Source organism: Saimiri boliviensis, chromosome 14, assembly GCF_048565385.1.
Source record: "Saimiri boliviensis isolate mSaiBol1 chromosome 14, mSaiBol1.pri, whole genome shotgun sequence".
Classification (NCBI taxonomy): domain Eukaryota; kingdom Metazoa; phylum Chordata; class Mammalia; order Primates; family Cebidae; genus Saimiri; species Saimiri boliviensis.
Genome location: NC_133462.1, coordinates 20778873 through 20791401, shown reverse-complemented (window position 1 = coordinate 20791401; position 12529 = coordinate 20778873). Strand labels below are relative to the sequence as shown.

General features: G+C 49.7%; 1 protein-coding gene across 1 annotated transcript; it reads left to right on the top strand.

Annotated features, from left to right (window-relative positions):
- The first annotated feature begins 7243 nt into the window (after nucleotides 1-7243).
- On the top strand, nucleotides 7244-12232 carry LOC141581150 (zonadhesin-like). The gene is made up of 2 exons (XM_074385689.1): nucleotides 7244-7772; nucleotides 11359-12232. Exons 1-2 carry the CDS (start codon nucleotides 7244-7246, stop codon nucleotides 11457-11459), a joined length of 630 nt encoding a protein of 209 aa, XP_074241790.1. The 3' UTR covers nucleotides 11460-12232.
- Nucleotides 12233-12529: the final 297 nt, after the last annotated feature.

The window sequence follows — 12529 nt, the reverse complement described above, 5'->3', positions numbered from 1 at the left end:
CAAAAGATCGAGACCAGCCTGGTCAACATGGTGAAACCCCATCTCTACCAAATATACAAAAATTAGTTGTGCATGGTGGCGCTTGCCTGTAGTCCCAGCTACTCGGGAGGCTGGGGCAGAAGAATCGCTTGAACCAGGTAAGCGGAGGTTGCAGTGAGCTGAGATGGTGCCATTGCACTCCAGTCTGGTGACAGAGCGAGACTCCGTCTCAAAAAAAAAAAAAAAAAAAGTAAGATTTTAATTGATTCACTGAACTGGAATTTCCCTGGAGCACACTGGCTTCAGGTACTGCTGGATTCAGCTGCTGTGCATTACTCTGTGTTAGCTTCGTTTCCAAGGAAAGGGAAACAAGCTGTGTAAAACAGTTTCTCCTACGACTAGACACAGGGATGTCCCTTTCCACACAAGCTCTTTCCCAATCACTTCTGCAGAAAAAGTCCCAGGCAACAACAAAATTCCAGGCCCAGTTCCCATTATTGATTTGGGTCACACGTGCTCATCGCTTGGCAAATCACTGGCACCAATGCATGGGATATGGGCAGATGGGGTGGAGTGGGAGGAGCTAGGTCTTCAAGAACCACGTGTCCTGAGTGTGGTAGTCCCAAAGGAAATAGGGTGCTAGTTCCAGAAGTGGAAATAGATGCTCAGTGAGCAAAAAAGACATCTACCTTAGAGCAACATGGAAAATGGGGTCCTGTAAGATGGAGACAGGCGCGCCAGACCCTGGGAACAAAACCTGAGACACCGCCCCCCCGCCACACCCCTTTCTCCATCTGGTAGCTTCTTGGGGCGGAAAGCCCTTTTCTAGAGCCTCTGCAGAGCCTCACGCAGCCCCAGTGGCCACCAGGGGGCACTGCTGCCCCAACATTGTGAGACACGAGATTTCCTGCTTGGAATCGGCCACGTGCTGCTGAAAACCTGCTGTTCCACTGAAGAAAGGCTCACCTGGGGCCTGTTTTATCAGACAGGTCTTTATCACCTGTATCTTGTGCCGACCTCCAGTCTCATCCTCTGACTTGGAAAGCCTCAACTAACTGGGAATGCGGCCCAGCTGGTCTCAGTCTTATTTTACCCAGGCCCTATTCAAGGGGGAGTCGCTCTGGTTCAAACACCTCTGACAGCCATTCTGAGCTCCATCTGCATTATTGCGTTCTTGGAGGAGTGGAGGGGCTGGGGAAAGGTCTTTTACGCTGACTGACAGCGCCAGGGACGCCATGGTAACCCCTGTGACCTGCACGGATACTCCAGATGAGTTCCTGGAAAACCTGAAGTAACTGGAAGACCACAGAAAGGGGAAGAATGCTCAACTCCAGCAGCGCCTAATTAACTTGCCACGTTGTTCTATTGTTCCTTATTCCCACCTCAGTTGATAAGGCAATTGGACTTTGTAACCGACCTCCTGACTCCAGACCCTACAACCTGCTCCTAGCTTGCAAAACCCACCCTAAACTATAACTTCTGTAACTTTCCACTGCCTACTCCAAACCTATAAACCCAATTCCTATCCCACCACCCTCCGCTGACTCTTTTTGGACTCAGCCTACCCAAACCTGGGTGAATAAACAGCCATGTTGCTCACACAAAGCCTATTTGGGGGGGGGGGTCTCTTCATTCAGAGCACACGTTTTAACACACTCAACAGCCATTCACTAGTTACCCTTGTATGCCAGGGGTCCGTGAGCAGGACTTTCTTCTCCTGCTCCCAGCAACCTTGCCACTCACCCCAAGGAGCCAGGAAGATATTAGAAAAAATAATAATAACAGTCACAAGGTTGCTTTGAGGTCCTGCCAGATCTTGGTCTTCAGAAAAGCTGAATATGGAAATTACTTCCATGTCATTGTGGTGCCACTCAGAGTCAGAAATATTTGACCCGTCTTATGGAATGAGTGCAACTACACCAGGAACCCATGCCAAGTTTTACATTCCTATTTAGCATTTATATCTACATATTCCCTTTCAAATACAGAAAAGCTTTCTGGATGTCACTTGGAACCAATAGCTCTGTATGTGGTTATACGTTGGCATTCTCCCAGTCGGGTTGAAGGAGAAATGTACAGCTACTCTGCCACAACAGTTATTTCATACATAAAATCATGGCCATGATTAGCAATGATGGTGAAGGTCATTCATTTTGTATTTGGAAATAATTATTGCAAATATTCAGATAGCAGCATAAGTAGGGAGATGGACTTTAGTTTCTGCATAAAAAGTAACACTGTTTCAATCCTGCCGTTATGAAGCCAGGAGCTGTTTTGGCTCTTGCTGCATGACAAACCACCCAAAGCTAGTGGGTACAGTAAATGCTCACGGGTTCTGTGACTCAGAAAGTTGGACAGGGAACAGTAGGGACAGCTTGTCTCTGCTCCATGATGACCAGGTCCTTAGCTAGAAAGCCTAAAGGAACAGGGACTGGGAGGCTTCATTTGTTTGTTTTGAAACAGGGTACCACTCTGTTGCCCAGGCTGGAGTGCAGTGGTGTGATCATGGCTCACTGCAACCTCTACCATTTGGGCTCAAACAATCCTCCCAACTCAGCCTCCCGTAGCTGGGACTACAGGTATTCACCACCATATCCAACTGATTTTTTTTTTTTTTTTTTTTTGGTACAGATGGGGTTTCACCATGTTGCCCAGGCTGGTCTTTAACTCCTGGCTTGAGTGATCCTCCTGCCTCGGTCTCCCAAAGGGAGGCTCTTTACTCACAAGTCTAGTACCTGGGCTGGGATGACTTAAAGGCTGGGCTCAGCTGGTAACTGAACTCATTGTCTGGCTGACTTGGGCTTCCTTCCAATATGGCTACCACAAGACATCTGAACTTCTCACTTGATAGATCAGGGCTCCAGAGTGAGCATTCCAGGAGACACTGCCCTTTACACCTCAGTCTCATTTCTGCTCTACTCTGTCGGCTGAAGCAATCACAAACCTGCCCAGATTCTAGAGGAGGAGATGGAGACCCCACCCTTTGGTGGTGGAAGGCAGGTCAAAAAATGTGGGGCCACATCTTAAAACTGCCCTAGGAACTTATGGACTATAGGAGCAAATTAACAGCTGACAAAGCAGATAAATGATCCCTCAGTAAGGTGTTCAACCTGAAACATTTTCCTGCTAAAATTGTGGATAATAGAATTATGATGGTAATAACTTTTTTTTTTTTTGAGACGGAGTTTCGCTCTTGCCACTCAGGCTGGAGTGCAATGGTGAAATCTCAGCTCACTGCAACCTCCGCCTCCCAGGTTCAAGGAATTCTCCAGCCTCAGCCTCCCGAGTAGCTGGGACTACAGGCGCCTGCCACCATGTCCAGCTAATTTTTTTGTATTTTTAGTAGAGACTGGGTTTCACTGTATTAACCAAGATGGTCTTGATCTCCTGGCCTCATGATTCGCCTGCCACAGACTCCCAAAGTGCTGGGATTATAGGCGTGAGCCACCACGCCCAGCCAGTAGTAATAACTATTTAAAACACTTTCAGATTTGTTCTTAAATTACAGAAATTCATTCTAAGAAGGTGATATTCAGCTTTGGGCAAATCTTTTAACACTTTGCGAGTTAGCATTTGGCCACAATGCCTGTTTCACTTCTAAATAATAATAATGTATATTAATAAACATATCCATGCACGTTTTTGAGTACTTCCTGTGTGCCACGTACTGTACTGAGAGTTTTATACATGTTACTTCAGTATTGCCCCAAATTCATACATTTGAAAGTGGCAGTCTTAATTTTTGCTATTCGTTTATTCAACTAATATTATTAAGCACCTATTATGTGCCAGGCATTGTTCTAGGTACTAGAGAAATACAGGGGACAGAACAAATCAACATCCCTGCCCTTATGGAGCTTGGGGCAAACAATGAACAAATCTCATGGGTGCTACTTGTGTTATTTTATTCAAATTATCTCTTCTCCTTTCTTTTCGTCTTTCTCTTTTTTCAACTTAGCCTTGACTTTATTTATTATTATTATTATTATTATTTTGAGATAGTCTTACTCTGTTGGCCAGGCTGGAGTGCAGTAATAAGATCTTGGTTCCCTGCAACCTCCATCTCCTGGGCTCAAGCAATTCTCCTACCTCAGCCTCCTGAGCAGCTGGGATTACAGGGGTGTACCAACATGCCTGGCTAATTGTTGTATTTTTAGTAGAAATGGGGTTTCACCATGTTGGCCAGACCGATCTTGAACACCTGACCTCAGGTGATCCACCTGCCTCGGCCTCTCAAAGTGCTAGGATTACGGGCGTGAGCCACCGCGTCAGGTCCTGATTCACAGCCTGTGGCTCTGTTCATACCCGAGGCATTTCCCCAGCAGATTGGCCAGGCCTTTTCGCCCTGTTCTGGGCCAATGGGTCCTGTGCCACTGCACTCTAGCCTGGGTGACAGAACAAGTCTTTGTTTCAAAAAAATTAAAAAGCATAGGTCAGATCTCCTCAGATTCCTGATTAAAAGCATCCCTAGGTCTCCCTTGCCTCTGGAATGAAAGTTGACCTCCAGGCCTCCTCCTAAGAGGCCCCCATGGCTGCCTCTCCCGGCTCACCCTGCCTCCTCCTACCCTGGCTTTATCTAGCTCACTCCACACTGAGGGTCAGCCACCCTAGCCTCTGCTGTCCCTGGACCACGCCAGATGCCTTCACACCACTGGGCCTTTGCACCTATTTCCCCGGCCTGGAACGCTCTTTCCCCGCCGCACACATGGCTGGCTCCTTCCATCATGCAGGCCTGGGCTCCCACATCACCTCTGCAGAGAGGCCCGCCCTGGCCACTGTCTTCAAATCAGCCACTGGGCTCAGCCACTTTGTGCTATGTAAAGCTGGGTAGCACAGATCTGACCCAGTTTCTCCATGTGAAATGATCTTTTATTTATTGCTAGTTTGTCGTCCATCCCCCACTCTGGAATAGGTCAGCATTTTTATGGTAAAAGGCCAGATAATAAATATTTTAGGCTTCCTGGGCCATAGGCTGCCACAGCTACTCAAAGCTCCTGTTGTAACACAAGAACACCGCAGGCGATACACGGACCAGCGAGCCGCTTTCATGAAGACGTTATTTATAGACATCGGAGTTTGAATTTTACATGATTTTCACGCCTCACAAAATAGTCCTCTTTTGATTTCTTTTTCTTTTAAACATTTAAACATGTCAAGACTATTCTTAGACCATAGGCTGTGCCAAAGCAGGTGGAGGGCCAGATTTGGCCCCAGGGGTGCGGCTTGTCAACGTCTGCACTGGAACACCTGCTTCACCAGGTCAGGGATCTCCGTCTTGGTCATCGCTGTGTCCCCAGGTCCTAGGATGTGGGGCCGAGACCCCATAAGTGCCAAGGCAGGAGTCAGGAGCTTCAGCCTATTCCCATATAAATAATGAAGAAGAAAATATACTAGAGATATAACCATTGTAGTTATTCATAGGTGATCTTAGTTATTCAGAGGTGATGGTAGTTCTTTTACTAATGCCTCTCAGGTCTCGAAGTGTGAACCTGGGGTGACATTGTGAAAGGAATGACCCTAACGAAAGACAATCTAAGCCAGGTGTCCCCAAACTTTTTACACAGGGGGCCAGTTCATTGTCCCTCAGACCATTGGAGGGCCGCCACATACTGTGCTCCTCTCACTGACCACCAATGAAAGAGGTGCCCCTTCCTCAAGTGCGGCGGGGGGCCGGATAAATGGCCTCAGGGGCCATAGTTTGGGGACGCCTGATCTAAGCCCTCTGTCACACCTGTCTAAGGGCTGCTGGAGGGCACCTTGGCTATGCGGCAGTGCCAGCATTGGGAAAGGGCCTGCAGTTTAGCAAGCTGCAGGAGTTGTCAGAGATGTCTCCTTCCCCAGAGGAGTTAGGAGAAAACTCTGCTCCTCCAAGCTCTTGTGTAGGCCTAACGGCTGTCAGGGATACCTGCAGACATCCGGGGGCTTAACTGTCTCTATGCGATGCTGTGCTTCAGCGGTCACGTTCCATGTCCACTCTCATGTTCTGCTTCTGCACTTGGTTCCTTTGTTCTTAGAAGAGATAATCAGTAAAAGTAATATAAATCTTAATGTCTTTGTTCTTTTTTTTTTTTTTTTTTTGAGACGGAGTTTCGCTCTTGTTACCCAGGTTGGAGTGCAATGGCGCGATCTTGGCTCACTGCAACCTCCGCCTCCTGGGTTCAGGCAATTCTCCTGCCTCAGCCTCCTGAGTAGCTGGGATTACAGGCACGCGCCACCATGCCCAGCTAATTTTTTGTATTTTTAGTAGACAGGGTTTCACCATGTTGACCAGGATGGTCTCGATCTCTTGACCTCGTGATCCACCCGCCTCGGCCTCCCAAAGTGCTGGGATTACAGGCCTGAGCCACCGCGCCTGGCCGTCTTTGTTCTTTTTTTTTTGACAAGTATGGAAAAGTGCTGACGTATTATGCTCCTCACCTCATCTCGGCTACTAGAAAGCCTTGGGCCCCTACCTAGATGACATGTGATGTACTTGACCCTATCACTGACCACCAATGCCTCGCCCCACCTGCCCTGCCCCCAGCTTTGTACTCAATAAGTCAGAGCGTCCAGGCAGTCGGGGCCACTGCCGGATTCTGTGCTTTGGTTGGCAGTGGACCCCTGGGCCCAAACTCTGTTTTCTCTTTCTTGGTGTCTTGTGTCTTTTATTTCCACGGTTTCTCGTCTCCACACCTGCAGAGAGGGGCTCACAGGACCCTGTAGGGTTGCACCCTGCATTAGGATGTTCCTAGGATGTGATTTTTTTTTTTTTTTTTTTTTTTTTTTGAGACGAAGTTTCGCTCTTGTTGCCCAGGCTGGAGTGCAATGGCGCGATCTCGGCTCACCGCAACCTCCGCCTCCTGGGTTCAGGCAATTCTCCTGCCTCAGCCTCCTGAGTAGCTGGGATTACAGGCACGTGCCACCATGCCCAGCTAATTTTTTGTATTTTTAGTAGAGACGGGGTTTTACCATGTTGACCAGGATGGTCTGGATGTGATTTTTTTTGAGACAGGGTCTTGCTCTGTCACCTAGGCTGGAGTGCAGTGGCACCATCTCGACTCACTGCGGCCTCCAGCTCCCGGGTTCAAGTGATCTCCCGCCTCAGCCTCCTGCTGGCATGTAGTGGATGCTAAAGTGGAACACATGCGTGCTATAGAGAAGGCTTCGACATGTTCATTCATTCTTCCAACAGGTATCCGTGGAGGTTTGCCACGAGCTGGGCTCCGGGGAGATAACAGGGAACGTCACTTGAACTTGGAGCAGTGAGTTGACATCCTTGCACTGAATGACTTGTGTTCCTCCAGAGCTGACCTGTCCCCCGCACAGCCACTATGAGCTCTGGGGCTCCTCCTGTCCCAGCTCCTGCACTGAGCCTGCCCTGCTGAACAGCGGCCCGACACTGTGCCAGCATGGCTGCCAGTGTGACCCAGGCTTTGCGCTCAGTGGCACAGACTGTGTGCCCCCCATCCAGTATGGCTGCTCCATGGGGGGCAGCTACCACCCGGCAGGGAAGGTCTTCTGGGCTGGGGAGCACTATGAGCAATTCTGCCACTGCCAAGCTTCCACCCATGCCATGTACTGCTCCCCCTCCTCCTGTGAGCCAGGGCAGAGATGTGGGACCCTCAGCGGCATCTCCGGGTGCCACCCGCTCTTCCCTGGCACCTGCCAGGCAGCCGGGTACTCACATATCATCACTTCTGATGGGAAAAGTGTTGAGTTCTCGGGTACCTGTGTGTCCGTCTTTGCCGAATCCTGTGGCTCCACCAGCTTATTGCCGTTCTTCAGGGTACAGCTGGGAAAAGAGCACAGACCCAGCAGCCCACTCATGGCCATCTCGGAGGTGTCTGTCCAGGTTAATGGGACCCAGGTCCACCTGCGGAGGGACAGCCCAGGCATGGCTCAGGGAAGCACCAGCTTTGGGGACCTGTGGGTTCTAGGAACCCTAACCCTTCACCCAAACCCACAGCCCCAAGGGAAAAACGTATTCTGCCTCCGTTATTTCCACATTTTACCTCTGTTCTCTGATTACACACCCATTTTTGTCTATATCCATCAGAGGCATTCAGTTAAAATAACAGAAACACTCTCAGATCTCCCTAGGAAAAAAGAAGAATTATTGGTTTACACAATAGTTATTGGGCAAATGTGGCCTGCAGGTCCTGTTTCCTTACCCGCGCCTTTTCTACTCCCGGCTCAGCCGCCACGTGGCGAAGCACAGCCGCTCCCTGCAATGCGTGGACCCGCGCTGGGCGCGGCTCTGCCGCATCCGCCCCACGGGCGCCCTGCCTGCTCCGAGGGCTACGCCTGTGATAATGCGCACCTGTGCGCAGGGGCCAGGTGCGTGCACTCGCCTGTAGTCCCAACTACTCGGGAGGCTGAGGCAGAAGAATTGCTTGAACCTGGGAGGCGAAGGTTGCAGTGAGCTGAGATCGTCCCACTGCACTCCAGCCTGGGCGACAGAGTAAGACTCTGTCTCAAACAAACAATAAAATAAAACACGGCCCGGCGCAGTGGCTCACGCCTGTAATCCCAGCACTTTGGGAGGCCGAGGTGAGCGGAGAATCGGCCTGGCCAACGTGGTGAAACCCCGTATCTCCTAAGAATACAAAAATTAGTGGGCACGGGCGCTTGTAATCCCAGCTACTCATGAGGCTTAGGCAGGAGAATCGCTTGAACCCAGGAGGCAGAGGTTACCATGAGCCGAGATCATGCCACTGCACTCCAGCCTGGGCAACATAGCAAGACTCTGTCTCAAAAAAAAAAAAAAAAAAAAAAATTTGGGTCGGGCACGGTGGCTCACGCATATAATCCCAGCACTTTGGGAGGCCGAGGCGGGTGGATCACGAGGTCAAGAGATCGAGACCATCCTGGTCAACATGGTGAAACCCCGTCTCTACTAAAAATACAAAAAAATTAGCTGGGCATGGTGGCGCGCGCCTGTAGTCCCAGCTACTCGGGAGGCTGAGGCAGGAGAATTGCTTGAACCCAGGAGGCGGAGGTTGCAGTGAGCCGAGATCGCGCCATTGCACTCCAGCCTGGGTTACAAGAGCGAAACTCCGTCTCAAAAAAAAAAAAAAAAAAAAAAAAAAAAAAAAAAAAAATTAATGACTCTCATGTTGAGTGACTGTATGAAAATCACTTGTTATTATGGGGTTGAGGTTTTTTAACGTGTCTAAAACTGTACCAGAAGCTGTCAGCAGCTGGGAGGGAGAGCCTGACCGGGTAGAGAAGGAGGACTGGCTGGGGGGAGGCCAGGCGGGAGGCCTGGCAGGAGGGAGGAGGAGGAGGAGGAGGAGGAGGCGGCGTGGCTTGTGCGTAGTGGTGCTGAGTTCTGTGATCCCCCAGCTGCCGGCAGGACCCTGGGGGCACTGCCTCAGCCTCCTCCAAAGCCTGTGATTGTTGAACCTCTTTCTGCTTTTCTCTTTCATCTGTCTCCAAGCCCAACCTGCAAATCCTGTAAGTCTGAGCTTCCTTCCTCAGGTGAGGGTGGTTCTGGGAGGGTTTTGGTTGAGGCAGGGAAGGGAGCCATCAGAAGGGAAGTTGCGTAGATGGACCAGACAGGGTCGCCGCCTGCAGGTATCACAGGACAATTCCCTAGGAAGCTGGGGCAATGCCGTAGATGAAACATGCCAAACCTGGCTGGGTGCGGTGGCTCACGCCTGTAATTCCAGCACTTTCGGAGGCCGAGGTGGGCAGATCACAAGGTCAGGAGTTGGACCAGCCTGGCCAATATAATGAAACCCCATGTCTACTAAAAATACAAAAATTAGCCAGGCATGGTGGCAAAAATTAGCCGGGTGTGGTGGCGGGCAACTGTAATCCCAGCTACCTGGGAGGCTGAGGCAGGAGAATTGTTTGAACCTGGGAGGTGGAGGTTGCAGTGACCTGAGATCATGCCATTGCCCTCCAGCCTGGGCAACAGAGTGAGACTCCATCTCAATAAGTAAATAAATAAATAAAATGTAAAAGTAGCTGGGCATGGTGGCGCACACCACTAGCACTACCATTATCACCACCAGCATCGTTTTAATACAACCACAACCATCACCACCAGCATTACCATCATCACCATCACCACCATCATCGTTACCACAGCCACAACCATCATCACCACCACCATCACCACCATCACCATCATCACTATCACCACCATCACCACCATCACCACCATCACTATCATCACTATCACCACCATCATCACCACCATCACCACCATCACCATCATCACTATCATCACCATTATCACCACCATCATTATCACTGTTACCACAACCACACCTGCATCACCACTGCCATCATCACCATCACCACCACTGTCACTATCACCATCACCATCATCACCATCATCACAACCATCACCACCATTACCACCGTTAACATCATTATCATCATCACCACCATCACCACCAGCATCACCATCACTGCTATAATCACCATTGCCATTATCACTACCACCACCATCACCATCACCATCATCACTATCATCACCATCATCACCACCACCATCACCACCATCAGCACCATCACCATCGTCACTATTATCACCATGATCACCACCATCATTATCACTGTAACCACAACCACACCTTCATCACCACTGCCAATGTCACCATCACCACCAATGTCACTATCACCATCACCATCATCACCACCACCACCACCATTACCACCATTAACATCATCATCAGCAGCAGCACCACCATCACCACCAGCATCGCCATCACTGCTGTAATCACCATTGCCATTATCACTACTACCACCATCACCATTGTTACCACAACCACAACCATCATCACCACCACCACCATCACCACCACCATCATTACCATCATTACCATCACCATCAACACCATCACATCACCACCATCACCATCACCAGCACTATCAGCACAATTACTCTCACCACCATTATCACCATCATAATCACACAGCCATCATTATGCTACCTCCTGCTGATGCCTCCACCTCCCCCCGCTTTGCCTTTATGACTTACCCTTGGCCCCCGAAACCCTCTTTCTGCTCCCTTGGTCCTCTGCTGGTTGGAAATGCTCCAGAATAGTAATGTTTGCCCAATTATTTATCCCTCACCTATTTTCTTCCAGAGCTGGTCTGTCCTCCCTACAGCCATTACGAGCTCTGCGGCTCCTCCTGTCCCAGCTCTTGTGCCGGGCCTGACCGGCCCGACAGCTGCTCGACTCCATGCCAGGATGGCTGCCAGTGTGACCCAGGCTTTGTGTTCAGTGGCGCTGACTGCGTGCCCCCCATTGAGTGCAGCCACTCCATGGGGAGCAGCTTGCACATTGCCTCCTCTGATGGGAAGAGTGTTGAGTTTCCAGGCACTTCCACTTCTGTTTTTACCAAGTCCTGTGGCCCCTTTTCAAGCTGGAACTTGGGAAGGAGAACAAGTCCAGCAGCCCCAGTGTTTTCATTTCAAAGATGTCTATCAAGGTTCATGGGACCCAGGTTTGTCTGCAGAGAGAGCCCTGACTTGGCCGAGGTAAGCACTAATTGATATCTAGAGACTCAAACTGATTGAAGCTAAAAGAAATACATTGGCTCAAACTGAGTAAAAATCATCTGACATAGCCCAGTGAAAGTGTAGAGATTCTGGGTCCACAGAAGTTCTCTACCCTTTGGTTGTTTTGGTTACACGTAACAGAAAGCCTTGGCCAGACATGGTGGCTCATGCCTGTAATCCTAGCACTTTGGGAGGCTGAGGCAGGTGGATCATGAGGTCCAGAGATCAAGACCATCCTGGCTAACATGGTGAAACACGGATCTACTAAAAATATAAAAAATTAGCCGGGCTTGATGGTGGCCACCTGCAATCCCAGCTCCTCAGCTACTTGAGAGGCTGAGGCAGTAGAATTGCTTGAACCCAGGAGGTGGAGATTGCAGTGAGCCAAGATCGTGCCACTGCATCTCAGCCTGGGCAACAGAGTAAGACTCTGTCTCAAAAATCAAAAAATCAAGTAACAGAAAGCCTCATAAAAACTAACTCAAACCAGTCACAGATTGTGTTTTGTGATTTTTAGATTAATTACATAACTGAACATTCCAGGGGGAGATCGGGCATTGTTTGATCAGGGTGCTAACCCAGTTTCTCAGCATTTCTCTTGGTCTGTGGTTCTCTATAGCAATAGGTTTGTCCTCAGGATGGCTTTTCTTGTGGTGGCATAATAACGGCCAAGTTTCCAGTCCTTACATGTGTATTCCCCATTGTCCAAAACTCAAATCTTTTCTTTCCCCGAGTACTCAACAAAAATTCCGAAGTGGCCAGGCGTGGTGGCTCAAGCCTGTAATCCCAGCACTTTGGGAGGCCGAGGCGGGTGGATCACGAGGTCGAGAGATCGAGACCATCCTGGTCAACATGGTGAAACCCGTCTCTACTAAAAATACAAAAAATTAGCTGGGCATGGTGGCACGTGCCTGTAATCCCAGCTACTCAGGAGGCTGAGGCAGGAGAATTGCCTGAACCCAGGAGGCGGAGGTTGGGTGAGCCAAGATCGTGCCATTGCACTCCAGCCTGGGTAACAAGAGCGAAACTCCGTCTCAAAAAAAAAAAAAAAAA